At 49.3% G+C, this 27,288-nt stretch overlaps 9 protein-coding genes across 9 annotated transcripts; 4 read left to right on the top strand and 5 right to left on the bottom strand.

The window, feature by feature from the left end:
- Positions 1-12: 12 nt before the first annotated feature.
- On the bottom strand, positions 13-1,848 carry LACBIDRAFT_319144 (uncharacterized protein; the record flags this gene model as incomplete). The annotated part of the gene is made up of 7 exons (XM_001879804.1): positions 13-165; positions 218-385; positions 433-645; positions 732-968; positions 1,246-1,504; positions 1,565-1,695; positions 1,747-1,848. The coding sequence occupies 7 exons, from the start codon at positions 1,846-1,848 to the stop codon at positions 13-15; spliced, it is 1,263 nt and encodes a 420-aa protein (XP_001879839.1).
- A 3,797-nt stretch (positions 1,849-5,645) lies between these two features.
- On the bottom strand, positions 5,646-6,329 carry LACBIDRAFT_319141 (uncharacterized protein; the record flags this gene model as incomplete). Its single annotated transcript, XM_001879803.1, has 3 exons — positions 5,646-5,691; positions 5,750-6,042; positions 6,090-6,329. 3 exons carry the CDS (start codon positions 6,327-6,329, stop codon positions 5,646-5,648), a joined length of 579 nt encoding a protein of 192 aa, XP_001879838.1.
- An 18-nt stretch (positions 6,330-6,347) lies between these two features.
- Positions 6,348-7,906, bottom strand: LACBIDRAFT_319140 (uncharacterized protein). Its single transcript, XM_001879802.1, has 6 exons — positions 7,841-7,906; positions 7,712-7,789; positions 7,620-7,648; positions 7,322-7,576; positions 7,114-7,262; positions 6,348-7,066 (listed from the first exon to the last, which is right to left on the bottom strand). Exons 1-6 carry the CDS (start codon positions 7,895-7,897, stop codon positions 6,402-6,404), a joined length of 1,233 nt encoding a protein of 410 aa, XP_001879837.1. The 5' UTR covers positions 7,898-7,906; the 3' UTR covers positions 6,348-6,401.
- Positions 7,907-8,755: 849 nt separating this feature from the next.
- LACBIDRAFT_319139 (uncharacterized protein) lies at positions 8,756-9,184 on the top strand (the record flags this gene model as incomplete). Its single annotated transcript, XM_001880041.1, has 3 exons — positions 8,756-8,910; positions 8,960-9,046; positions 9,109-9,184. The coding sequence occupies 3 exons, from the start codon at positions 8,756-8,758 to the stop codon at positions 9,182-9,184; spliced, it is 318 nt and encodes a 105-aa protein (XP_001880076.1).
- A 716-nt stretch (positions 9,185-9,900) lies between these two features.
- Positions 9,901-12,597, bottom strand: LACBIDRAFT_319137 (uncharacterized protein). Its single transcript, XM_001879801.1, has 9 exons — positions 12,507-12,597; positions 12,296-12,446; positions 12,173-12,244; positions 11,954-12,120; positions 11,845-11,904; positions 11,687-11,790; positions 11,617-11,632; positions 10,050-11,566; positions 9,901-9,999 (listed from the first exon to the last, which is right to left on the bottom strand). The coding sequence occupies exons 1-8, from the start codon at positions 12,561-12,563 to the stop codon at positions 11,525-11,527; spliced, it is 669 nt and encodes a 222-aa protein (XP_001879836.1). The 5' UTR covers positions 12,564-12,597; the 3' UTR covers positions 9,901-9,999; positions 10,050-11,524.
- A 286-nt stretch (positions 12,598-12,883) lies between these two features.
- Positions 12,884-13,564, top strand: LACBIDRAFT_319136 (uncharacterized protein; the record flags this gene model as incomplete). The annotated part of the gene is made up of 4 exons (XM_001880040.1): positions 12,884-13,040; positions 13,150-13,257; positions 13,307-13,433; positions 13,483-13,564. The coding sequence occupies 4 exons, from the start codon at positions 12,884-12,886 to the stop codon at positions 13,562-13,564; spliced, it is 474 nt and encodes a 157-aa protein (XP_001880075.1).
- Positions 13,565-15,574: 2,010 nt separating this feature from the next.
- On the top strand, positions 15,575-20,182 carry LACBIDRAFT_293964 (uncharacterized protein; the record flags this gene model as incomplete). Its single annotated transcript, XM_001880039.1, has 9 exons — positions 15,575-15,775; positions 15,836-15,925; positions 16,031-16,090; positions 16,261-16,512; positions 16,568-16,744; positions 16,799-17,386; positions 17,437-19,707; positions 20,045-20,083; positions 20,124-20,182. The coding sequence occupies 9 exons, from the start codon at positions 15,575-15,577 to the stop codon at positions 20,130-20,132; spliced, it is 3,687 nt and encodes a 1,228-aa protein (XP_001880074.1). The 3' UTR covers positions 20,133-20,182.
- On the bottom strand, positions 20,145-22,143 carry LACBIDRAFT_293963 (uncharacterized protein; the record flags this gene model as incomplete). The annotated part of the gene is made up of 3 exons (XM_001879800.1): positions 20,145-20,321; positions 20,377-21,739; positions 21,794-22,143. 3 exons carry the CDS (start codon positions 22,141-22,143, stop codon positions 20,295-20,297), a joined length of 1,740 nt encoding a protein of 579 aa, XP_001879835.1. The 3' UTR covers positions 20,145-20,294.
- A 193-nt stretch (positions 22,144-22,336) lies between these two features.
- LACBIDRAFT_293962 (uncharacterized protein) lies at positions 22,337-27,243 on the top strand (the record flags this gene model as incomplete). The annotated part of the gene is made up of 7 exons (XM_001880038.1): positions 22,337-22,443; positions 22,500-22,892; positions 22,939-22,983; positions 23,282-23,491; positions 23,546-25,492; positions 25,541-26,187; positions 26,235-27,243. The coding sequence occupies exons 2-7, from the start codon at positions 22,557-22,559 to the stop codon at positions 27,241-27,243; spliced, it is 4,194 nt and encodes a 1,397-aa protein (XP_001880073.1). The 5' UTR covers positions 22,337-22,443; positions 22,500-22,556.
- Positions 27,244-27,288: the final 45 nt, after the last annotated feature.

Below are 27,288 nucleotides of genomic sequence, written 5' to 3'. Positions count from 1 at the left end.
TGGAAATCGTACTCATGACGTTCGGTGTAGGGCTTCTTCGTAGATGTTCTTTTTATGAGGAATTATGGAGGGGTCTTCACTTGACCAAGTAGGATGGGAGATCCATTCGTCATTCAGAACCGAACGGCACATATCATCGCGACCTGAGCATGGCACGTTCGCTTCCTGTAAATGATGAACTCAGTCGCAGGTTGCGCGTGGAAGAATGCAAACGTACTTTTTCAGAAACCTTGCGATAGCTTCCATACTTCTCGCCCAAGTCAATGCGTCCAGGTCGTTGTTGAAAACCGGTAACAGCAGGTTTCTTCCAATTGCTCTGCGATTGTTGTTCTGCCAAGAAGTGTTCCTTTTCTTTCCTCTCGTCCCACCCAAGAATCTCTTTAAACTGCTTCATCAGCTCGCCTTGTAGTCTTGTGCAAACAAATTAACAACCTTGAGGAACTCGTTGTATATATCTCCGTTATCCAATGCCCTCTTGACACGGTCAAAGAAGCGTGTGTCGTCATTGACTGGAGGCGCTCGCATAGGTACTGGGGGTGGTTGGTTGTGGGTAACGGTTCGACGGGGCGAGGATGGGCCGGCAATGATGTGCTTCGGATTGTATGACAGCGGGGTCAAATCTTGCGAGTTAGAATGTTTGGGTTTCTTTTCGAGAGGTTACACAAAGGAATCGACATCACAAAGGCTCGAGGCTCACTTTCGCAGGGGGAGCCGCCTTTGTTACAACCGGCTCTTTCTTCCTCCTTTTCAGGGACTTTCCGTTTTCTCTTCTGTGACAATGCTGTGCTCGATGAATTTGCGACAATATCCAATTTGCGTCTATTCTTGTCTGAAGGAGTCCCCGGCCGCGGACGCGCAGGGCCGTCATCCATCAACTGTTGGCTTCTATCCGGCATGAAAACGCGAAAATCGGCTCTAAGGTCACAAGCGTTCTTGAAAAGTTTTGCGATTTGGCGTGAAACCTCTTCCTGTTCCTCCGCTTACGTTAGAGAGTGGCTCGAAAGATAAAAAGGAAGAAAACGGCACCTCATCAATTATGTCAGACTTGTTGTGATAACGGGGGGGGGGATGTCCAAAAATTATCGATAGGTATCTGGATCACAGCGTTGTTTGATTTTCCAGGCTCAATGGCTTGTCCATCGATACCATACGACCTGGGGTCAGGCGACGCCACATGTTCCACGGCTGGGGCTATTCGTTTTGAGCCTAGGCTTTGAATTGGATGCAATGCCGACTTGTACGAACCGTAGTCAATCCCACCATCCTGCCGCTACAGACCTCCCGAAGTCGCTGAGGTTGACCAAAAAATGGGCCCTTTTCCCGGTCCGTTATTCGTAGTCTGCATCGTGGTACCACTAGGAGTGGTGACTGTAATAAATCGTGTGCGTCTGTCGAGCATTCAATGCGATATCCGACAGGAAGAAAGGTATTGAAGCCTTGAATAAGGGACGGATGACCGTTGAATAGATGAGAAACGCGCTTGATAACTCCGGGAGTGTCAATTCTGGTGAACAAAATAAAAGGCAGCACAACATTCCAATATTAATGTTTTAGCACTCACTACTCATTTTTGAACTCCTTCATTATATCCAAAAAGTGATTGTAGACATCGGGTTGTTCGGAAAATTGAACCTTGACAGCATCAAGATAGCTGAGAGCGTCTATCGCGTTGAGTGGACGATCTAGCGAGTAGCCCTGAGGGTCGACTGGTAATGTTCATCTGGACCTCTGAGTGATGGGTTGTACCAGATCGTCAACGAGCATAGGCGCAACTGGTTCGGATACTGAAGGAAGTTGGGTATTCGAAATCTGTGGAGATATCGGTTTCCCTGCAACCTCTTCGTTCATTAGCTCGACAGTGTTTGGATTGGGTTCAAGAATTAAAAAATGTTGAAGTCTGCATCCGAGATCGTGATCGAGGATGATCGTGTTACGTAACCACTACTATACTAAGTAGAGGTTGACTTCGTCAACAAAACCTCGCTTCTGTATTTTAAATTCATTAGTCAGGGTTCTTAGTGGGCCTCAAACATAATCCCAAAATATACGAACGCTCTTTCGAATGTATTCTCATTGGCTACTCCCCCCATTCAAAAGCATATCGCCTTTACCACCCCTCAACACACCGACTTTTCTCAAATTTATTGAGCGAAAAGACGATGTCTCCCATCCACTCAGGCCTTGCTTCACAAGCCTGCTGATGTCGTTCCTGTTCCCGCAGATGACATTGTTCCTGTCCCTGCTGATAACACTGACATTCTCCCATGCAGATCTGGTCATCCCCCGGCTCCCAGCACCAAGGCTGCTGAAAACTTAGGCATCAAGAGCATTCCGCGGGTTGCTCAAGCGGTTATTGAATCACGCGAGGCTGGTCGACGCCTCAAAGAACAGCGTACTCAGGCCAAGTTTGAACGACGTCAACAAGTTCTCGACCTCCGAGCGTCACTTACGAATATCGACAATGTTCAGACTCCTTCCCTGCCTACTAACGCTGTTCCAGATGATACCTTACTGCCTCTTATTAACCTTGACTCTGAAGCAGATTTCATCGCATTCTGTGAAGCCTACGCCTCTGAGCTTGCGTTCCCTCTTATTAACACGCACTGTCCTGATGAACCTACTTTCCGCGAGGCTATGAAGTCCCCTGATTCCGCCAAGTGGACGCTTGGCATACAGGATGAATTGAAGAGCCTCAAAGAGATGGGTGTCTATAAACTTGTCCCCCATTCTGACATTCCTGCAGGTCGCAAAATTTTGCGTGGTAAATGGGTCCTGATACTCAAGCGCGATGAACTTGGCGACCCCGTCCGGCACAAGGCTTGCTTCGTTGCTTTGGGTTACGAACAGATCTTTGGTCAAGACTACGGTGATACCACGTCGCCTATTGCCCGCATGGAATCTGTTCGCCTCCTTCTCAATATCGCTGCCACTAAAGACTGGGATATCCAACAAATCGATGTCAAGACCGCTTTCCTTTACGGTCTCCTTCCTGCTGATGAAGCGCAATACCTCGAGCAACCTGAATCTTTTGAGGAGCCTGGTAAGGAGGATTGGGTTTGGTGCTTACAGCGCGGTTTGTACGGCATGAAGCAAAGCGGGCGCATTTGGAACAAAATTGACTGGAAGGTCATGCTTTGGGGTGAGTACTTGTCTTCCTTACCGCACAAATCTAACTCTCCTTCAGCCGCTGTCAGCTTCTCTGCTTTGAATCTCAATCGTGGAAACCTCACCCAAGCAAACACCGACAACTTCCTGCCAGACTTGAAGTTGACCACAAATGGTGTGCTCGCCGTCACAGAAGTTTTCCATCCTCCCCACTAATAGCATTTTACTTCCAGACTATAATCTCGGCAACACTATCTTTCGCCTATGCTTCCTGATAGCAGAGCTACCATCCCAGCTCGTTTCCAAAAGGGTTTGTGTGTCAAGCTCCGTCCTCAATGTAGCTAATAGGGAGAGATAACAGCTTGGTCCTGATCGGTGGACCCCGATACAAATTTGCCTCTGGTCAATCGTGACGTTGGCACAGTTCTGGCTCACAGGGCGCTCCACGTTCCTGCTTGCAAGAGCTCTCCTAGGGTAAGTAATTTTCTTAACTCGGGATGATTGATTGTTGATTTTTGCATAGCTTTATCCAGGGAGGGTACGGACGCGTGTTTCACTTTCCTTACCCGAAACTAATCAAACAAATTTCCAGCTTCATTCCAGACCTTATCTTGTACCTGTCTTGTGAGCTAGCTCCCAATCATTCCCCATTTATGGAACTCATATTCAACCAGACTTCTACACCAAATCTGAACTTCCCTTCCGTCTTGCTCTATTCTGGATGTCCATGAATGTGTGTAGTATAGTGGGTGGCTTCGTAGCATTCGGTGTTCTTCGCATGCGTGGCGTCCATGGAAAGGCAGGCTGGAGGTGGCTCTTTCTCGTCGAGCACGTCACAATTCCTTTTCAAACGATCGGCGACGTTAGGCGACATGACTGAACGGGTATTTCAAGGGGTCTGATTACGCTTGCTATTGGTCTGGCGACATTCTTCCAGATGCCCCCCTCGCCGACTCAAACCAAGGCATGGTTCAGGCCGAAGGGTTGGTTCACGGAGCAAGAAGAGGTTATCGCTGTAAACCGCGTGCTGCGTGATGATCCTACTAAGGTGTGCCCAATTACCCTCCACCAAACGCTCAACCTCACGGTATCATCCTTTCAGGGCGACATGCATAACAGAGAAGCCCTAACCCCCAGACGCCTCTTCCGAGCTCTGTGACTACGATCTGTGGCCACTATACATTATGTGAGAATCCCAGATAAGGCCCCTGAAGAGATGTTGATCAACTTGTGTTGCAGTGGCCTTCTCTTCGGTATACCCTCCTCCCTGCCAACTCAATATCTAACCCTGTCCCTCAAGAACGTCGGGTACGTTGCCATTTAATGATGAGAACATAATATCTGACTCGCTACTCGTAGTTTCAACACCTTTCAAACCAACCTTCTCACCATTCCTTACCTGGTAGCGTCAATCATTACCATGTTTGCCGTAACTCTCGTATCCGAAACGGTAAACGAGCGGTCTTTCGTATCAATGTCGGAGAACGTCTGGACTCTTCCTTTCCTCATCGCTTTGAGGACACTTCCAAGTAAACCAAACCCATGGATATTTTTTGGGCTAGCATCTGGATTACTTGCGTATCCGTGCGTTCTCTTTCTCGCTAAGTCCTATCATACGCGGGACTAAATTGCGTTGTCATTCTAGATATACGCATCCCATTCAGGTGGGCTGGTGCTCGCGGAATGCTGGCGCGGTGGCCAGCCGCACCGTTAACGCCTCTGTATAATATGTGCGTTTTCGTTCGTTGTCTTGAGCTATCAACTCAACTGCCCATTCCGTCAGGTTTGTCCAAGCATCCTCCATCGTGGCTGCCCAGATATACCGTAAAGATGATGCGCCAATGTGTGGGTATTGTCACTCTTTGACTATTGTGTGCATGGTCTGATACGCAGATTCGATTCAAGACCGTCGTGGCAACGACTTCCTCATAGGGATCTGCGTCTTTAATATCGTCGTTCTCTACCCCGCCACCAAAGCGTATTATATTTGGCGCAACCGTCAAAAGTCAAAGATTTGGGATGCGATGACATCTGAGGTGTGTTATACATCTCTCCTCGTATAGTTATGTATTCTAACATCTTTCTTTATTAAGGAAAAGACTTACTATTTAACGAACACGAAGGACGTCGGGAATAGACGACTTGATTTCCGCTTTGCTCATTAGACCTTGACTGGCTCCATTTTTCTTTGTTATGTGTCGACCCATCGCAATGACCCTTTTACGAGTTCTCTATCTGTGCTTCCACGCGCTCTTTTCCTCTGGGCTTAGCCCTCTTTCAACCACATGAACACCATACCATCTCCTATGTACTTATCTTCGCTGTACCAAAGATCGTTTTATTTCGATCAGGAAACCAGGGCCGACAATTTAAGCTTATCGCTGAGCTCATGAGTTTGCCATACCTGCGTTGTCGATATGAGCGATGTCAAATTGACGATTTGCTTGTAATTCATCAGACGCTCGCAAAATCCAGGTGACAAGTCTATTTTCGTGGATAAAACGCACTGGGTTTGAGCAGGAGTAGGATAGCGCAAGAGTCTATTTGACCCTCTTCGTTCTCAAATACTGCATCGTCTGCTCCGGACTGGGGAAACGTGGGTTAGTCGCCGTTGAAGCATCACAACCAAACTGTGCATCTTCACCTTGCCAGACTCGTCAGCCCCAAAGCCTTGGTAGCCTCCTCTCGCGCCATCCTAGCCGACTCCAGCGTATGTTGCACCTTGTCAGTGAGTTTGCGAGCACCTAGCATTCTCTTCTGCTTCAATAGATCCAGCCTTCGTGCCAACAATGAATCTTCCGGAGGCGGTTTTCTTCTTGCTTCTTTAACATCCTTCGCCTCCTTTCGTGTGTCCCTCAACATAAGACGTAGCCTCATTCCTTCATGGCCCAAGAGCACGGCCGGGGTCTTCTCAACATATTTATCCAAGCCACCGTGCTGAGCAGCAATGTTAGACCAAAAAGGAGTTAGGGGCTGAAAACTACCTTCTTAATCGTCTTTAACGCCCTTGTCGTCAATTTGACTCTAATGGGCATCCCTAGAGTTGCGGATGGAATGCGCTTTTGTTGGACGTTTGGAAGCCATGTCCTCCGTGATTTGTGCTTTGAGAAGGGGACGTTATTCCCGTATTGCTTGTTTTTTCCTTGGAAAAGGCCAAACTGAGAGCGTTTGAAGGGCTGAGAGAGGACCTGCTGCACTTGCTGCAGGAGGGAAGTCGGGAACATGGTCGGAGGAATAAAATGTTACAGGCACGTGACCGTCTGCCCTTGCAATAATTGAATTCTGGGAACTAATTACTAGGGAATTCGCCACATAGCGATTCCACCCCTCTCCTTATCCATCTCCTTTTGAACTTCCTTGGAAGTACCACTCCTGATCCCAGCAGCAACCAACAATGCCAGCGCGTCCTTTAGCATACCCTTTGTATCCGGGTTCTCGTCGTTCCCGAGCCCCTCAGATAGTGTGACCCTCTCCCAATCAACACAAAAGTCCAGATACTCAAACAATACATCCACGATCCCCTCGAACTTGCCACTCGTACTCCTCTCGACGTCTTCGTCCGGAAGCTCGACCTTCCAAAGCTGTTCCAGTGTAAGCCCGTCCCACGCAACGACAGGTGCTCCCACTTTGACAGGAACTACAATCGCAGGACATCCATTGAGCAGAATATAGTTTATGACACTCTCGCATGGACGGGCACTGGTGGTCCATAATTTTCGGTGTGGTTTGAGCCCGACCACGAGGATTACCATACGTCTCGGCACAGGCGGGGGTGGCAGAAGGGTGACAGCCGGCTCGGGGGAGGGTGTGCGCGAGCGGTCAAATACGTTCGAGAGCTTTGGGAGGGACAAAGAAAAAGGCTTTTTTTCTGGGGCGACTTCGGGTAGCGGTGGGGGTGAGTCACAAAACGTGATGGTGGACGCGGACTCGGCCAGGAGGGTCTCACCCACTCTATAATCCCCTAGTATCATGTTTAAAAATGTAGTTGACGCTAGAAATCAGCCTAACCTAATAAAAATGGGCCGTGGCAAAAGATGACATCGGGCTTTATTGTCCTCGGAATGATGGGGCGTCTTCCGCTTGCGAAGAGGTACGGAGAAAACCACCCCTTCTCAACAGAGAGGTAATCCTTGACAGTGGCAAAAAGCGAAGAATCCCTGTGCAAAGATGTGTGGCTAATTATAGAGACGACGATGCAGCCTGCGATTACACTTACTTGTGCACTGAACTGCGGTAAAAGCCCAGAGCAGCGTCTTCCACCGTGTGCTTGTACTTGAGGGTGATCAAAAGAACCTTTATTCCTGTCGTTTCAAGCCTCTTGGAATGAATGGGGATAGCGTGCTTAATTGACTTATCAATGATCAAATCGTTTGCGATTTTTGTTGAAATTTCGAAGCCAGCGTGGAGGCCAAGCTCCACCAAAATTGAATCACCGAGAGTCGAGATAACGGCATCGGAAACTGGACCCATCCTGATTTCATGAGCATACAAAAAAAAGATAAGATCAAACGTACACTGGTGCGGCGACAGCCGCCATCCCACCCTATTGAGATTTTCTTTTTGTTTAGAGGCTTGAGGACAGCTCTATACCATCCCGAAAGCTTACCGTGGCCACGATCACAGTGTGTACAGCGAGATCTCGGAATCGAATGCAAGGCAATAACAGGGGAGATGAGTCACCCCACTGAAGACAAAAAAGTCAGCAGGTGAAACGCCTCGGGGAGCGCCCACTTACAGGGGATAGACAGATGACGCTGGTGCCTGCAGCTCGAAGGGACTCGTAAGATGACATGACGATCCTTCCTGTAATAGACTACATCCCAATGGGAATCAGTTTGGGGGTTGTAGGGGAACGTCAATGAAAACGTGGTAGTCGCTGTCATCCCTGTCGCGTCTCATCGGGGCAAACATATTCGTATGATTCGCATCTAAGGATGCCTCAGATCCGTTCGGACGAGGAGATTGACGAGATTGGGTTTCGGAACGGAAGACACAGAATCCTCACCCCGACAAGTTTCCTTACTATCCACGGTGCAGCTTTCTCTTCCTCGTTCAACGTTGGTCGGGATGCAGGGTCGATAGGTCCTAGGACAGATATTTCGGAGGTTGTAGCCATGGCCAGCCTTCCTGTCTTTCAAGGTTTGCTCAAAATACGAACGTCCAAACTTCAAAGGGGTCGGGGGGCGGGTGTCTCGGTGGAAAAGGTTCAAATCGTCGCTTTGATTATCGCTGGGACAATTGACTCGAAATCAGATATGTACGCCGCCGTCATGGCGACAAATCTGACATGACACGTGGTCTGTATGTGGTCGTCTGAAATAAGAAAGTGCAGAACCACAACTCGGAATTCCGGTTTACAAAGGTGACGCTCAGGATTTCAAGAAAGTTGACCGTTGCAGTGTTGCACAAGTACATGTAATTCGCACCGAAATCACTCGGTTTGAGTTTGAGGGAAGAAAAGTCCAGGGTAACACGTGATGTTGTAAAGACTTGCTTTCGACAGTGACGACGACGACGACCGACTTGCAACGGAGTGTCATCTGGAGTAAATTTAATCTCCCAAGGTAGGAATTGGAAAACATCTTTGAAGCTTCACAACTGAGATGGTTCCATAGCCCAAGTATAAGAACTTCGATAACCTGGGTGGTCTATGAGCGAAATGTCCTCAAGCTCGACCCCGTCGAAAGAGGATGCTGGATCTGGATGTCGTATTGCAGAAATTGTTCAATATACCTGCGGCCTCGAGACAAACGGCCAAGGAAAGCCACAACTTCACTGTTTCCCAATACCTCGGCTATTTCGAATGCACGTTTGTCTCTTTATTTGTTCCCTGGAGGTCTCACAAGTTTTCCAGGTGTCGTGGGCAGCCTTCCGTGGAGATTACCACATTGATTAAGATTGACATGGACTCTGGTGAAGTGGAGATACCGCCTGAATCAAGGTAACTGACCTTTTCACTGTTCAGTGATATGTGTCTTCGAAATTTATTCATTTTGCAAACAGTCAGCTTTCCATTCGTGGGCAAACTTGGAGAGACATCACTCGATATGTCAAAGAATATACGGACCCATCTGGCTGAAGCAAGTAGAGCAAGCTCGGGCTTCCTAATAGATTCCGGCCCTGCGTTATCTGTATGTACATGTTTAAATCTGGAGGTTGTTTGATCCGTTCTTGATCGATCTTGATTTTTGTCCCGAGATCAACTTAGGGTGCTTTAGGGTGCTTCAGGTTGGCTTCAGGTCTCCGCCGAGTTCCTCATCATTGATCATTCCGTGAAACCTCATGATATCGGGTTTGTGCAGAGATCGTGTTTCTTTCATCAGTGTGCACATCGGGATGTAAGCAAAACGCATCAATTCAAAGCGCCTGTATCCCAAGTCACAGCCTTATATGCAGATCTCGAGTTGTCATGTTTTGTCACTTCTCCTTCGCAACATCTCTTAGACCCCGCCTTCCTCTCCACATACTACAGTCGTTACGACTTTCGTGCACCGCATCTTCATCATGCACGACGACCGTCAGGTTAATTGGCTTCGATTCGTCGTTCCAGATGAGAAAACCGACGGTATTAAAAAGGAGATTGCTGAGCCGACATCTTCATTGCTATCCCCCCCCATCACACCTTCAAAACCGACCGTCTCCGTGACAAGTTCGCCTTCATCGTTCCATTCAGGTTCGACGTCTTCTTTGACGGGTATCAAACAACTACGACCCTACCATTCATACCACGAAGAAGCACTCAATATCATGTCTACCGCCACGCCAGTTTATGGAACTTGGCCCAATTCCGGTATGCGAGGCGGGACTAGGACACATTCACACCAACCTGCAGAGCGCCGGTCATCAGACGGAGACGAACATAACACGTATACTCTTAGCCACCCATTCATGAACGTGAGTCGGCATTCGCTTGTATACTTTACAATTTAATAACGTTACCCTAGGATTCCTATCTGTCAACGATGAACGATCCATCATCAGAATTGAGACCAGCATCGTCTAGCTCCAGTCTCACGTCAACATTGACAGGAGCCATGGGAGGCACCAATACATCCGTGCATTCCCGACAATCCAGGTCTCCGCCTGGCGCTTACGGTTCTAACGTGCAAAACCATGATATAACATGGGGCACCAATCCCACCAATGTAACGACCACTATGAATAACGCCACATATCCCGGTGTTGCGGGTCATAGTATGCCGGTGTACGACATGGCGTCAGCCTCTATCAGCAATCTCCCGTTTGATGATTATGCAACAGCTCGTCACGCATCCCCCGAATCTCTTTCTCCCCCATCACCTCCTTATCTCCAAACGTTCAACGACCAGCAGTACGGCATTCCAACTCGCGCCCAACTAACCGCCAGTGGCGCTGTTGGCTACCCTGGTCAATGCCTTCCAACGTCGTATCAGCAGCCGATGGACATGTCCCTTTCATCGGAAGACCTATCTGAAAACGAGATACGGCAGCTTCGTCGAAGAGTCCGCGAGCTAGAACTCGAATATGGTCGCTCACGCTCAGCTTTGGAAGCTATGCGAGGGTCCATTGCAAACTCAACCTCATCGCATTCACCCAGTTTCAAAGCGTCACGGAAGGCTCGCACAGAGGCCCGCAAGAAGGTTTACTGTTCTCTCAACCGTGCGGGGAACGCACTTTGTGCGTGGCACGACTCGAGGCGTGAACGTCGGGCATACCCACCTCGTAACGCCCCTCCTGGATATCTCAACTGTGGATGTACATTCGAGGAAGCGCTTTTCGAAGAGAGCCTTTCTAGCCACGGTGTAGGTAGCTACCATCCAGGAGAGACTGTGCGAATGGACCCTGCCTTGCGCAACCCTCTTTTGAAGCTCCTTGAGAAACGATATGGGTATAAGGATGGGGATTTCGAGCACAACACTGCGACAGGGGAATGGGCTGAAGGCGAGAGTCCTTCTGTCTGGGAACAAAAGGCTCACTCTGGTCAGACTGCGCGAAGGAGGCCAGAAAGCGAGCGTCATTGATACTCTTCTCTCTTGTGCGCCATACATTGACGGCCGGGCCATCTCAGGTATCGCGTGGCATTGTCGGTATTTATTATTTCGTCTATTTTACCATCCCTTAATCCTCAAAAGCTATTATATGGTCAAGGTTATTTATTCATTCCATCCTTTCCTTTGTAGCCACAGTCGTTTTTTTCTCTTGCATCCTCTCATACATATCTATTCCGCTCATTTACATTACTAGACGCACTACCCCCGCTGTATTACTAGAGTTTTCCGAACGACGTTCACTCTCCTCGACCAAGATACGCATCTTGTCCAGGAGAGTCACGACACCACTGTATTCTATAGATCTCTCCGCTATAACATTTGATATATTATTCTCAAGGCTAACGCTGAACATGTTGGCTGGAAACGAACGCCTTGTGTTGATGGGGTATCTACAATTTTGCGTATGCGTACTCCCCACCCTTCTCGAGTGCCTGCAAGAATGGTCATTATCTTGGATCTCAAAATCTGGAAAAGGACTTGCTCGTTTGTAGGCCGGGCTTCAAGCAAAGAGTAAATGAAACGAGCAGTTTGATGCTGATCCGGAGACTTACCGGTCATGGATAGTTTTAACATACTCCTTGATCTTCGGACCAAGGCGATCCGGAGCACCGTCTGTTAGTGCTTCTAGTGGGAAAACCATCTGGTAGTCGGCAGACTGGAGATGGCTGTCAGAATGTCAACCCATTCTGTCATGGGAGAGCCGACTCACCGTAGGCTCATCACCACCAGCAAAAAAGATGGACTTAGATTTTGCTAGATGGGCTTCAATCTAAAAAGGTGAGCAGATGTATTAAATGATGGGCAAAAACGGTGAGTACCAAAGCCACATGTTTCGTGATCTCCGGCTGCACGAGTTGCTTGTTGAGTTGGCCGAAAATCATACTAGCGAAGGGTCGGATGTAGAAGGGTGATCTCTGTGGCACTATATCGAAGATCAGCTTTTGGACCAGAACTGGCATGAAGGAGCCTTCGGCGTAATGGGAAACTGTAACGGGTTATGCGGTGAGGGTATGCAGGTACGGTTGCTCAACACTGACAGTAGAGGTTGTCAAGTTTTCCTGACTCTGGTGGGGTCGCTTTCCCGTTCCCGTACTTTTCAATGACATACTCTTTCGCGGGGTCAGTCCAGCAATGCAAATGACAGTGGTACAAGCACCTACCAACGATGGCTCCACTCTCTGCCAAATTGACATCGCCGTCCGTGATAACAGGAGATTTTCCAAGAGAGTTGATTTCCAGAAGCTCTTTTGGAGCGGTGAGTTGAGGGGTTCGCTCGTACTTTTTGACTTGGTATGGTACGTTTAACTCCTCCTGTCACGAAGAATGTCTGAACATTATCACTGGCCCAAGATATGTTTCAGTATCGCGTACAAGCAACCATAGGATCCGTTGGGAACGAGAGTTGTTCAGGTGGTGCACAGTGAGCATAGCTTAGGATGATTCGACAGCAACCGAAGGTCCGCGGTTGGGTCGGTTAAAAGAAGTTAGTTGTGGCGACACGTGATAACGGTGTATTCTCTGATCATTATCATTGCAAAGCACTGTATGATGAGATGATGATGAAAATCAAAAGGAAGCCCGGGATTGTTTCCATTTGTTTGTTCTAGAGGTCGATGCTCTTAGTTACAAGCCAATACACACCGTAAATACAGAAAGTTTGATTCCGCCCGGTTGTATGCGCTCCGAAAGTATTCTTACGATCACCCCTGTTGTCGCCCAACTCCGCATCACTCGTTCGAGGGAAAATCATGCTTTTTCTGGTTATCTTTTGGTTTCAACTCTTCTGGTCTCCCTGCGCGTTCTCATGGTCAAAACCTCCGATAAAGTCTTCACCTGAACCTCCCATAGAATCCGATTACGGTATCTACAAATCTACCCTTCCTCGGCATTATTTCAGACTTCCACGCAAGATTTGTCCCCAGGCGATGAACAGGACAACAACTTACAGCTTAGTTACGGTGCGTCATTTTCTGAACTTGAAAGCACCGGCACGGAATTTACCGACTCGCATTAGATGCTCTAGAAAGATACACTCGCAGACCGGACTGCTTTCGCCGAGTCGCAGGTGCGATAAGGACGCGCTGTGGTGAATTAGATATGGATGAAGATGAACGAATAAACGGTACAGGCGCTATCAAATCTATCAAAGTGTCTCATGGTTTTCTGCTCAGCTGCCATTTCTATGACCCTCTGCGAAATTGCAACCGCGAAGCATTATTCCCTACCGCTAGAATGTCGCCCGTTCTCACCCGAAGGAAAAGATCCACGAGATCCACGCACGCGAAGCGAATGCGTAGAGTGAGGATCCTGGCAATTCCAATGCTGAATTTTTACTTTTTGCATTTAGTGCACTCTCAAGAAGTGCTCAATTTTGGTCAAGCTATTCTGGTTATTTGCGAGAAATTCGTGGGTCGTCTTTCTTACGTTGAGGGCGATCATTTGCAGATGTAACATGGCCCTGCAGCCCAACTTTGTTTCGCATTTCGGAGATGGAACGATATCGGTTGGTCTCCCTTTTCTTAATAATCGGCTCTGATCTCATAACTTTTCAGATCTGGCACGCGATATTTACAAGAACGCGACGATTGAGAATATCAATTTTCTGAGATCTCTTGTCAACCGCGAAAAATCAGAGGAGGTCTTGATGCAAAAAAAGCAGGTCCAACTCACTGTATGCTGAAGCTTTCTGCGTACCTGTCTATTGTTGTTTTATGGACGTAGGAGCTCGAGCGACTACTACTCCAACTACAAGCAACGACAAAAAGTTACGACGCTATTCCTGACCGCTTAGCTTCGAAAGTCGACAACAACTTGAACTCCGTAAGAAATTTTCTTCCAGATAAAAACTTCTTAAAGTTGGATCTGGAATGAAGGCCTTGTCGCTCTACGAATCAGCCGTGCTTTCCTCTACTCAGCGGCTGCAAGTGGCAGAAAGGGAAACGTTATCACAGGCAAGGGTACCGACTTTGGGAATGGCTATTGTTGACAGCTTTCCTGCAGCTGGAAGGCTCGCTTGAACCTGTCCTACACCGCGTATTTACCTCAGCTTCGATCATTCCCTCTTCTTCATGACCAGTTACGCCTTCGCAGCTTGCTAAAGAAATCGACTTCGCCCTCTCTACTTTCGAAGCCTCTCTGATTCAACGCCTTGATTCCGTTTTTGAACACATGGTTCAACGGCAGCAAGACCTGCTATTCGTGACGGTGTCCATGATTTCACAACTATTCATACCTTTTTATCTCATCACTGTGCCGCTAGAATGAGATTCGAACGAAGTGGATTGGGCTTGAAGTTAGCTTTATTTCCGCACACAACGTAGGGAAATTTCCCTTCCATTTACGTTCAAGTCGTATTGCTAACGATAATTCCCCAGGCTACAATGAATATACTCTACGAGGCAACTAGGGTTTCCAGTGCCCTTGATGGCGCACTCTCTAGTGCCGAATCCCTTTCTCAAACTCATGCTGAAGCCTCGCACTCGACTTCCCAGCTTATAAAAACGATCTCTCTCCTAACGGAGACGACCCATTCTGAACTGGAAAGAATCAACGCATCCTCTAATCTTCTACAACAGGAGCTACTCTTTGTCCGGAGAGACGACAGAAAATGGTGGCAGGACTTATTTATCAGAGTTGCCCAGAACTTTTTTTATGGTGAGCCGATTTATTTGATCCACAATGTCAAAAAATAAAAGGCGCAACATTAGCCGAGGGAACTTCCCCTGAATATATTCTCCATATACCTCTGTTTCGATTTCTATTTTCTTCTCTGACACTCCTGTGGATCGTATTTCGAGCGACCTTCGCTACCTTGACAGTAGGTCTCGATCTTCAGGTTTATCAGGCACCTAACGCTATTACTGACCCAGAGTACAATCTTGATCCTCTTTTTCGCGTCGCGCAGGGTTATAAAACAATCGCCTTCGTGGACGGCCGCCGCAGCGTCTCGGTAAGTCTGGAAAATTAAGGTTAGTCGACGGTCCTACGATGCCGCTTTTCTCAGCTGGTGGTCTTTGCCGTCCCAAGTGAAAGAACCTGACATCCACTACTTGGCGTCTAAACCTCCCTCAAGTTCGGCACCGAGTCGATATACAATCGCATCATCATCACGCGTCTATCCCTACACTCGCAGTCGATCCCGGTATTCTCGTATTCCTGATAGGCTATTCTGCCCGACCCTTGGGTAATCATCAATATTGTCATGTTAGCTTTTGCCTCGTTCTGTTCATGAATTTCTTCATTTGTATGATTGCGTTGTTGAAGCTGTAATCAAGTGTTGTTGAAGTGTTGTGAGATTCTCCAGAAAAGGAAGTCATGAGTCGTGGGATGGGGCCCTGAAACTGGCGCTTCCGCAATCCCATCTTCATCTACAACTTCCATAGCTCCAAGTTGCTGATCCGGACCCTCGTTTCCCGAGCTCCTGCTCGTCGTCACACACAATGCCTGGAGTATCTACAGCCACTATCCGCCCTTCTGACCGTGTGCAAGGCGCGTCTGTTAACGCTCATCACGGCAAGACAGGACCGTCTGAGCTGTCTAAAACTCGAGTTAGCAAATCAGGAGATGAGGGTCAAAAACGGAGGGAAACACATAACGGAAAGGTGTCGAACAGCGATGTTGCTGCCATACTTGAAGTAAAGGTGAGTAGTGTTGTATTCATGGTGTCCTCGAGTGACCTAACTGCGTTCGACTCGGTACAGGTCACTCATGAGAATACTCGTAATCGAGAGCCAACTGCGCAATCAGAGGGTAGTTTGCAATCCCAGTCAGAGTCTTTGTATAGTGCTCAGGTGAGTTGGTCCCTTGCATGCGAGCGTATCTGTCCAGAATTTCTTCCTACTATTCCCCCCTTTTCTCCTTCAACATTTCTTATGAACTCATACTTGTTCTCCCAGGAAAGCGACGTTGCGAACACGCCTGAGCCTCAGCGGAAACGGTTCATATTTGGTATCGAGGTGAGCTCTCAACCCTCTTGTTACCCCGTTTTTCCTAATTACATATTTAGGCCGAATACACTCACGCGCGATCGAATACAATCTGTCGCAACTATTTGTATCATAATTGTTCATCTGGGAAATTCTGTCATCGAATTCATCCAGTGAATCGGGACTTCTATTATCAAGAGCATCTGCGTCGGCGGGCTGACAATCCTCCTGTGGGGGTGAGAAGCGACTCGACTTCAGAACATGGGCACACGACAGGCCACGTTGGGGCGAGCTCAGGCGGCCCTACAGATCCGAGAGTCAAGTTTCCTTCATCCGAGTCTCGAAGAGCACCTGACTGGGACTCTAAAACGGGTCAGTGGGTCAGTGGGCTCAGTAACACACTTTGGAACGATAGCGGTAATTCATCTGACGAGGGTGGTGCTGGTCCATCAGTAAGGTTGTTCTTCAGATTTGTTTCTGCAAGTTGGTCTGACCCCTCCTCAATAGTTCTTTTCGTCTTCTCGTACTATTTTCTCCACTCCGTCACTTGCTGGCGATGAAACGGTCGTCCGCAAGACACGTCCACATACCACTGAAAGATGCAGGGATTGGTTGCACGGTCGGTGCTTTTGGGGCTATTCCTGTAACTATGTGCACGAAGACCTCGAGTACGACGATGAATCGGTAGGTCGGCAATACTCAAAAGGATTTTTTGTTAATTGACCCATAATGGAGAAGCCTTCTGGCCTTTCTACATCCCGTCTAGACGAGTCACGGCGTCAACTCCCTCATCATGTGCATGGTGTTGTATCCGGGCTTGTCTCACCGTCATCAGCCAAACCTCCCGGGTTGGGAGTGCTATCGAAGCAGAAAGTACCTGTGGCCCCATCGGCACCTCCCGGACTAGGTGTCAAAGCTTCCAAGCCTGAAGTTCGTCGATGTGAATCGTCGAACCCACCTGAAAAACCTCCTGGTTTGGAGCCCCCCAAACGCGAAGCCCTCAAACAGGATCCAAAATCATCTGTCTTTGGGGAAGGTCAGGCGCGTTCAAAACATGGCAGCGATAGAGCCACTCGCTCCGAATTGGTTCCTCCTGGATTGCCGCGCCCTCCTCAGAAACCTCTTGGATCGGACTCTGAGCCTCTCAAACGCGAAGTCCCACGATACGATCCAAAATTACCCACACATTCTGGGAAGGACCTAACGCGTTTCAAACTTGACAGCGACAGGACCAGGCGCTCCGAAGTCTGTCAAAATTGGCGTAGCGGTCGATGCAGTCGTGGTCACCAATGTCCATATTTGCACGAGAACCTTGTTTTTCATAAAGTAAGTGTGCAATGCCATGTCAATTACATTCATGTTCCAACAATACGCAGGCTATCCACACGACGGTCGGGCATGCAAGCCCCTCAAACCGACCGACAGGGCCCCGAAGTTTTGATGTGTGCTGGGACTGGACGAGCGGGCGATGCCTTAGAGGAGCTACGTGCCCCTGGGTGCATAGCGATTTGAAGCAGAAGGACTTAGTTGAGCAGAAACCTAAAACCGCTCTCCCTGGCTCTCAAAAAGAGGCTCGAGCAGGGGTACTTCCGGAATCCACTCGGCCCCCGTTCCATGCAGTTTCGAAAGTCCCAGAACTGTTTCCATTCACTTTTCACAAGCACATCAAAGTCAAGTTCGGCGCAGGTTTCGAGGTTCAGGATCTTGTGACCGGCTTCGAAACTTCTTCGGTATACATCGTGAACGTTCCAAAGAGAGTGACGGAGGATGATATCATTCGATTGCTGCGACCTCATGGTGAAATCACAGCAGTAAGGATGAAGTCAGACGCCTTGACTCTGGCTATGACCGTTAAAGCGCGATTTTCTTCAGCTGCAGAAGCATCTAGAGCTTCATCAGCGCTCAACGGAACGCAGGCGTTTGGCATAACATTAAGGGTACGATTGGCGGTGAACAATCCCGATGGCACTTCCAGCATACCCCGTGACACAGCTGTTCGTATTCAATGGGAGGCTCCTGGAAAAGTCGGATATGGGGGTTACCCCTCCATTGAACGGGCTACAGAGGCCATTGAAGCCACTCGTGACCTGCTTTTTGGTGATTCTTACACTAAGGCATCTATTCACTCGGGGTTGCCCGCTGTAGGGGTTGCGACTGTAAAATTTCATAGCCTTCCTGTCGATGCCACTGAAGAAGGGATGGAGTGGTTTGCGCAGACAAAGGATGTCATGTGGGAGAGACCAAATTACACAGACTTGCCCTGTGCGATCAGTGGCATTCGAAGGATGCTCTTGGAAAAGGACGTTGACCTCCTTGAATTCCATGTGTTGCCGCCGCCCTACAAGGACGGCATGGTCAGGGCATGGGCCCATTTTGCCACTCCAGGTGAAGCCAAAGCAGTTTGTGACGACCTGCATAACCGTAAGCCCTGGTTCACCGGCCACACAAGAATATTTGCACGGCATTTGCAGTCCATTTCATACAACGTGTCTCATGAGACATTCAACGTTGTTGAGCCAGACATACTTGCACTAGGCGAATCGGCCTGGAGGCGAGGTAATGGATCTTCAGTTTCTGCTGTCAAAAGGCCCCCTTCTGTGTCGGTCAAAATATGCGGCGAAGACATGAAAGACTTGGGTCGTTTGAAACTCGAATTGGAAAAGATCCTCACCGGCGTCATTGTCCAACACGATGGAAAGGTTGTTTGGGATGATTTCTTCGTTCGACCTGCTGGAGTTCTCTTCCTACTAGATCTTGAAAGAGAACATCGCCCTCTCACAATCACGAAAGAGCGGGGTAGACGGACAATACGGCTTCTCGGTTCTTCCGAGCTGCGGGAAATCGTGCATAAAAAAATTGTGGAGAAGGCAGCAGAGCTTCGTTGTCGACAAACGTTGATCATCCCGCTTGATGGTCGGCTTGTGGGGCTGTTTATGAGTGCAGACCTTATCAAATTGCAGGAGGACCTCGGGCCTGACAACGTAGTGTTGGATCTGGGGAATAGGCGTCTCCTGATTCGTGGTGACCAAGAGGCCTTCGACCGAGCCAGAGAAGCTGTCAACCGTGCTCGATCCAGGCATAGCGGTGAACGACAAACGACTGGAGCAGAATGTCCAGTCTGCTTTGAGGCAGCAACCTCACCCATCGCCCTTCAGTGTGGTCATCGCTGGTGTCGTACATGTATTGCCCAGTACCTTACTGCGGCAGTTGATCAGAACTTCTTCCCGTTGACGTGTCTGGGCAACGAAGCTCATTGTCCTGAACGAATCTCCTTGGGCATTGCAAAGGAGGTTCTGCCCGCTCATGATTTTGAAGCCGTGCTGAATGCAGCGTTCTCTGCACATATCCATACCCGTCCAAATGAATTCCATTTCTGCCCAACGCCAGATTGCAGTCAGGTGTATCGGTCTGCACCAGAGGGGACGGTTCTCCAATGCCCATCCTGCCTCCTACGCATATGCCCCAATTGTCACTCTGAGGCTCACGACGGCTTGGCTTGCGCAGAGGTCGATGGGGGTGAGGTTTTGTTCAAAGAATGGATGAAGAAGAACGATGTGAAGAGCTGTCCTGGTTGCAATATCCCCATCGAACACGCAGAGGGCTGTAACCATATGATGTGCACCCAGTGTCAAACACACATTTGCTGGGTGTGCATGCAGACGTTCCCGAAAGGCGAGGGGATCTATGGCCATATGAGACAGATTCATGGAGGGTTTGGCCTGGGACCAATCGACTGAGCGTATCCTTCTTTCCCGCCTTTTGTTGTTTCTTATACTTATACTTTCTTTTATGCTTGCTGCCCCTGTGTTGTTCTCTGCGATCAAGTCGAGAACAAATGGACATTCATTTGGATGAATGTCCACTTGTTCTCGGTTTGGTGCATTGCTGAGAAGAAATTTATACACTGCCGTTCTCTGTGAACAAGAGTGGACATTTATTGAGATCCAATAAATGTCCACTAGTCCTTATTCACTCTTCAAATAGTGTACTTGTATCCTTTTCAAGTGGGGTTTGATTCTTGTTGTATGCTTGTGATCATTATCTGTGTATGGGTTATATGTAGTCCTTATAGTCATGCTGTACTGAATATATGAAGTTTTCACGGAAAACAGATATACATGCAAAATTTTAGGTTATTGAGTGGGGAGATTATGGTATGGAGAACTGATAGAAAAGTGGTATCAGAGGAGATTAACTCGGTATCATGGGTATGTTGAAAAAGGTAACACAATTTTTAAACTCGATATTCATAGACAATGAACTAGAGAAAGACATTAGTCAGAACTAACGATTGAAATATAGAAAGAATAGCTCACAACTTCGTAAGGCTGCTCAGGAGCATTTCCATGACGTGGTAAAGACTCTGGCAACTCGGGCCTCTCCACATATGGAGTCTCATTCCCAACCTCATCCCGGTAGGAGACCCGCTCCTGGGGATAATTACGCAACTCGGGGGGATAAGCCTTCTCCGGGGGCGCGTAGACTACATAGCCGGACATAGTCAGGTGATCCCCACGCCTATTCCAGAAACCCTTGCGAACACGTTCGCGCCAGTGTTGTGGGGGCGTCGTCTGTGTTGGTGGAATGGTGGTGTGCCGAACTTCTTGGGGTGGAGCAGGGAGTGGGTTGGAGCGTTGCGATGTGGAGTTGGCGCTGTGAGGTGGTGGTGGTGGCGGAGTATGCCAGTCTCCGGACCCGCCGGACAGTCTGCTGCTGCTGGTGGCTGGGGCACTGCTTGGGGGGGTATGCCAGTCGGGGAAACTGGATGACCGGACGGGGGAGGTGTGTTGCGATGTGGGGCGGGAGGAGGGGCGAGAGGAAGGGCGAGAGGAGGAGCGGCTTCTTGGGCTTTTTGGGGATGGGGTGGTGCTGGTTTCAACGTAGGATGTGTGACGGGAGCCGTTCCGCTGGGGAGTAAAGGTTGAAGGTGCTTCAGGGATGGTGCTAAGGAAAGAGGAGCCCACTACGGGGACGGAAGAGTGCCGAGCGACGGATCTACTGGATGGCTTGGGAGTGTTGACCATCATTAGTGGGCTGAGTATGCTAACGGGCTCGTCTGATAGGGCTGATACGCCGCTGACTGTAGAGGTGGAGGAGGATGGAGAGATATATTCGGGAGAATTTCCAGAGGATTGCCGTGAGCCGGATCCATTGCTGCTGCCTGTGCTAAGCTGGGACATTCGGGAGGAAAGCTGCGAGTCCGTGGAATTGCGGGAGGAGTTGCGGCTCGGGGAGGATTGGTAATGCTCTGGGGTGCGGATGATGTTCATGGAAAAAGTGGGTTTTAACTCTCGTTTTGCTGTGAAGGTCTCTGGCTCCTTGGGACCCGATTGTTGTCGTTCCGGCGTCGCAGGGTCTGTGCTGCGTGGATAAGTCTTGGGTCGGTCGAGAGAACCGACAAAAGAGGGATGGGAATCATCGATGTTTCCTACCCTACCTGGCGCTGGCTCTGAAGAATGTCGAGAGACGCCCGAGTCGCGATTTGTGTTGGATGGTGATGGGTCTGAGGCATGACGAGTCTGAGATGTTGAGCGATTGCGATTGGTAGCGGAGGAGGACGGATCAGGTCCAGAACCGTTTGGAGGTGCACCTTCTCCTTCAAGATTTTGAGGCCTCCATATCCAGGGGGTCTGAGGTGCGACGGTTTTATCTTCCTCTTCGTCTCCGTAGAGGTTCTCTCTGTCGATAACGGTCAGTATATCAGTGGATTAAAAAGCGATGGAACAGACGTACGCAGGGATCATGTTTGTCAAGCCTAAAGGGTTATCGGACAATTTCGAGGCCAAGTATTCAGCACTGGGTGGGCGAGGAACACGCTTGTAAGGATTGTATGACGCTGCTTGCTGCTGCTGCTGGGGCTGGGGCTGTTGCCAGGCCTGGCTTGGGATCCATTGCTGGAACCTGCCTGGTTGTGAAGCAGGATTATAGGCAGCGTTTGGGTACCAATAACCGCCTTGCCATCGTTGTTGAGAAATATTAAGACCGTTGGGCATGGGGGGTGCACCTGAGAAAGGCGGAGGACCAGGCCATGAGGCTCCTGCGTATGGATTGTAAGGTGCTGGACGATATTGTGAACGAGACATGGTTAGAAAAAGCTGTTGAAGGAAGCAGTTAGGAAGATATCGGATTTTGTACTTATGATATTGTAAATTGACTATTGTGAAAGTGTGATATGCTTTACATACCTTGTATGAGTCACCAATAGCACAGCTTCATACCATTTATGGTTTGCATTGTGTGCAAAAAAAACGCGGTATTGTCTATCATCCTTGCCCTCGATCCCGACGGTCACCACGAGGCTCCTCGAGGCAACGATGAGGTAGAAACTGGGAGAAACAACGAGAAACAACGAGAAACTGGTAAATGGTCGCGACGCGTTATTTGTGCGTGTTGGGTGACTCTGTTGTTTGTGAAACAATCCAAGCAATACAATCTTTAGCCATTCAGTCAAATCCATTTATTCTCCCATTCTTTTACGATCTTATTCTCCTCTCTAATGACCGACCTCTCGCTCTCAACTCTCTCCCTCAACTCCACCGGTTCAGATTCCCAGAACGAAGACTGGGATCGATCCCTGGAAATAACTGACGAGGAAACCACTCTGTCACCCCTTACGCGTACTACACCGCGCAATTCTGTCGTATTCCCTGCGGACGACACACCAGGAAGAATGGTCAAGACAGGAGGATGTGGGCACAGGAGGGATGGGAGCGTCGACGGAAAGGGAAAGCGCACTTTAAGCGAGCTGATGAAGATGCACTCTGAGAGAGGCACCAATTGTCAATTCAGCGCAGAGGAGGCGTCAAGGGTGGCGGATGTTCTTGGGCAATGGGTAGGTGCCACTTTATCTTGACGCGTCACGGTCTGACATATGTCAGATAAACGCGTCTTCGTCGCCCTATGAAAGCGAAGACGACTTTTTTGTACGATCACAGGATGATCTATTCATTCTCCCTAAACGGTCTCCACTAGTGGAAGGCCGCCCTCGCGGCCAAAGCGAAAGCAAGTCAAGACCGCCCAGCGCGACGGGATTTGTTGCCTCCTAACGACCTTTTCACGTTCTCCTTGGAGCATTTTTTTGCAGTATTTATTACCCATTTATTACTTACGAACTGTAACGAGAATTTACGACGCTTTACGACGCTATTATACGATGCTTAAATTTGAAAAGTTGTCGCGATCACGTGTGGTTGTCATGAACAATTGAACCTGAATCCAAAGTTCAACCTTCTCATGGCGGAAAACCAACGGCCACAAGCCCCCGTTCTGAATTCCCCCAGAGTCGACCTCGCACCAGTCAGCAAGGATAGAATACAGAAAAGGCACTCTCGAGTCTCTCAATCCCCAATGGCTACAGACAGGAACTACAATGTTGACAAGAGGGTACAACTTATAAGCCCGCCTCCAGAAGAAACTCTCAGGCGTGTTTCGGTGGGTCAGAGCACTCTAAACGATGTTTAAGCTTGCTAATAGTTATTTTTACAGCGCCAAACACCCTTTACGCCCTCACTCCTCGCCAACCCCCCGACCCCAGCTAATTCCAAGCGAAAGCGCACCCAACCCGCTGTGGCATCGTCTTCGCAATTATCCCCCACGGAATCCCATTTGGCCTATATTTCAGAAGAGCCGGCTCTGCCTGTAGAAGCCACCCCCAATCCCAAACCCCGGAAGCAAGTTAGACATCGCACGCAATCCATAGATTCCCCAACTCGCCCTACGCGTGTAGAAAATCATGCTCGTGTGAGCACTACTCCATCTAGGCCGGACCGTATACTAGTCAAGTCACCCCATCATAAGAACCCAGATGCCGACTACATCCCTTCAGTGCCTGCTCTGGTATTGTCTGCTGTTCCGAAGCGTAGAGCCGCCTTGGGAGCTCGCTCGAGGCGCAGTGCCACCCCTATTCCCCCGTACGAACCACCCAAAGACGTCTTTACACCACCAAGGGAGGTCTTTCTCACACCTAATGTGCCCAAGTCGGTGTCCAAGTCGTCGAAACGCAAAACTCCAGCCGCGTCTACCAAGGCAAAGGGTTTAAAGATCCTCACTGCCCCTTCCATCATCAAACAAGAACTCCCGGACATTGATTTGACGGCGCCAATGCCACCTGCGAGCCCTACAGACGATCCTCTGCTGTTGTCGGGCCCGCCTGAACCCCGTTCTACACCTATCCGCCGATCCCCTCTGAAGAGGATGCTTTCTCATGGAGTGCAGGCTCAGCTTGACAACCTCCCTCCATCTTCTCCCATGGACGATGAAGAGCAGGGTGGCGCGACGGAAGGAGTCAATTACTTTGACTGGAATCATCACACCGAGCCTGAGGGTTCAACAGACTTTAGCATGGAGCTGGACCCTGCCGATGCAGATGTTCCTCCCGTTCAACTCTTTGATCTCAATCCCCCGGACGATGCGGGTGGATGGAGCGACAGCGATGACGATGCCACAGGGGAAAATGAGGACAAGATGGAAGGCCACGGGGAATATACGGGCAAGTGGAGGATGATGAAAGTGAGGACCAAGGCAGACCCGCCGAGCAGCGCTACGAGAGGGAGAATGGAGCAGTGGGGCAGGCCTATCAGCCCGTTCCCTAAAGTTAAGAAGGTGAACTGGCTTGGTGGGGTTGTCGAGGAGGAGCAGCCGTCTCTTGCTGTTGAAGAAGCGCCTCAAGAGCAGCCAGAGGAGGAGGAACAGGAACTCCTGCCGGAACCTGAGCAAACGTCTTTTGAGCAGGAAGACGAAGAACGCCAGGAGGAAGAGGAGGTCAGGCGGATGTCTGTCGAGCCGGACATACGTGATGAGTCTCTTGAAGAGCCACAGAATGTCTCCTTGGACGTTGATTCTTCGTTCGAAAGTCATCCGGAGCATATCGAGGACCAAACCCCAGACACCTCTCATTCTCAAGAAGAAGGGGCTTCAATTGAGTCTCAGGAACGGTCGATTGAGGAAGCTGATGAAGAAGAGGATGAAGAAGAACGTGAAGTTCGCCAAATGTCGGTTGAGCATGATCCTGAAGAGGAAGAGAATCAGAACGACTTGTCTGCTGCTTCTATTTCCCAGGAGCAAGCTCAAGAAGCCCTCCCGTCTGTTCCCTCTTCTTTGGAGGGTGCCCTGCCTCTTCGCCATGCTTCACCAGCCGATGGCCCTCGAAACGAAATTCTTGGCGTCGACTCGTCCATTCCTTTCCCATCTTTGGCTCCATTTGAAGCAGGCTTGACAATTCACCAACCACAACCGGACGAAAATCTTGCGGCGGCACTACGAGACGATGACACTTTTATGCATGATGTTGAGCCTTCTCCTGAACAACAAGTTGCATATTCAGACGACGAGGACAGCGAAGACGATAGTAGCGATGGAGACGCTGTTGGCGTCGTTAAAATTTCAAGCACGGATCCACGCGCAGCTGCTAGGGCAGCTGCGATTCTCAAACAGGTTTGTTTAAAAGGAATTCAATTTTTATTCATGCTGATTATACTGTAGCATGACTATGATTGCTATACAAAGATTACGATGAAGAGACGTCACTCTGAAATGAAACGGAGACGCGACTCGCATTCTGCTGTCGATGAGCTGGCCAAGGAGACACGGCGGCGTGGTGTCTCTGCTGCTGGTGTCGGCAAAGAGTCCCGAGAGAAGAAGAGAAGAAGGTCGACGCTTGGAATGGGTGTTCTTGGGGATATGGTTTTCATTCCTGGGAGCCCTGCGACCACACTTCCTAAGCTTTTGGCAGAGGCAGAGGCAGAGGTGGTGCGAATGTCGCCAGTCAAAGGGTCTCTGGTTAGGGAGGGCTTTGATGGTGTTGGCCACAGAGATCCTTTCAAGACACCCCTTCCACGTCGGGTTGAGTACTTGAAGAAAGTATCAATTGGTTCGAGGAAGCAAGTTGATGAGCACAGCAACAATGATGAAGAATCTCGAGAACGGATCTGGACAAAGGAGGATTGGAAGCAGCTGGATGGTTGCTTTACTGATGAAAGACTTGCCATCGGTCACCGGCTTTCTGCAGAATTTACTCAAGACGGACTGGCACCTGTTGATATGGTTCAAGTTTCTGACGTTGTTGAGAGGTTTTTTATTCTTATGGGAGGCCTTGAGGCTGTTGAGACGTTTGGAGGTGCATGGGAAAGGTACATTTTTTCCCCCCCTGATATTCAGCTGCACCCTAATATTGAAGCACCATTCGCAGGGATTGTCTTACGCAGCGTGTTCACGCATTACAGAATAAGCAACGTTCTGGTAAGGTTGCCCTGCCAACAACGCCCCATGTGCCCAATACCTCGGGCTTCAACGCACTGGAAGGTGGTACCCGGATACCGTTCATGGAAGTTCCTGATTTCACCCCTCTTGGCCGACGGGCGCCTCCGCCGAGGACACTTCGTCCTGCGTTCCCATCGCCTGTAGTAGAAGGTGCTCCATTCGCAAATGTAGCCCATGAGAAGGAAAGGAAAAGGAAGGTTCCTGCTTCGCTGTTGGCTCCCAGGTATTCTCATTTGCTCGAAGAAGCTATTGCTATCAGCCAGGATCTCCCTCTGTTGACGTCGACTTCGCGTGTGGAGGAAAATATTCTTGAAGGCGAAGCTGCTGACCAGTCATACGAAGAGGAACATATTATGGAGTCATTTGAAGAAGAGCATACCGCAGATGCCTACGAGGAGGAAAACACACAAGAGTCGTTCGAACAACCCCAAACACCAGCGACCATTGGTAACCGGGTCAAAGGTTTCTTCTTTTCCTATTTGCCGACCTTGTCGAAAACGGCTCCTCCAGTTCACAAACGCCACGTTCCTCGACAACCTGGTTTACCTCTCCCCCCTCTGGAGGTTCTTGAGAAGTCTCGTGGTCCCATCACAACACCTGTTCGTCCCCCGCTTCCGAAAGTTAGACACCCGAAGGAAATGGTTCATCTTCACCCCGCGCCCCAGCCTCAGCCCAAATCCTCTTTGATCCCTCGCGCTAGAAAACCCCAGCGACTCGTGGATCTGCATCCTTTACCCCCACCGCCGCCTCCGCCTGAGCCGATACCCAGGCCCAGGAGGAGTAGTGGGGGAAGCGTGAAGGATTTGGTGCGCGGCTTTGAGGATTTGAAGAAGAATAACGCTAAACCGGTGGAGTTGAAGAGAGTACGAAGTATTGGGGAGATGAATCGTGGACAGGCGAGCAGTAGACCTGCTTGGAAGCCGTAAATGACTTTTACGAAAATCTTGTATAATTATTATGTTCATGCACTA

The sequence above is a fragment of the Laccaria bicolor genome, genomic scaffold (assembly GCF_000143565.1).
Source record: "Laccaria bicolor S238N-H82 LACBIscaffold_9 genomic scaffold, whole genome shotgun sequence".
Classification (NCBI taxonomy): Eukaryota; Fungi; Basidiomycota; class Agaricomycetes; order Agaricales; family Hydnangiaceae; genus Laccaria; species Laccaria bicolor.
The sequence above is the reverse complement of the archived record's forward strand: the minus strand, read 5'-3'. Positions and strand labels throughout refer to the sequence as shown.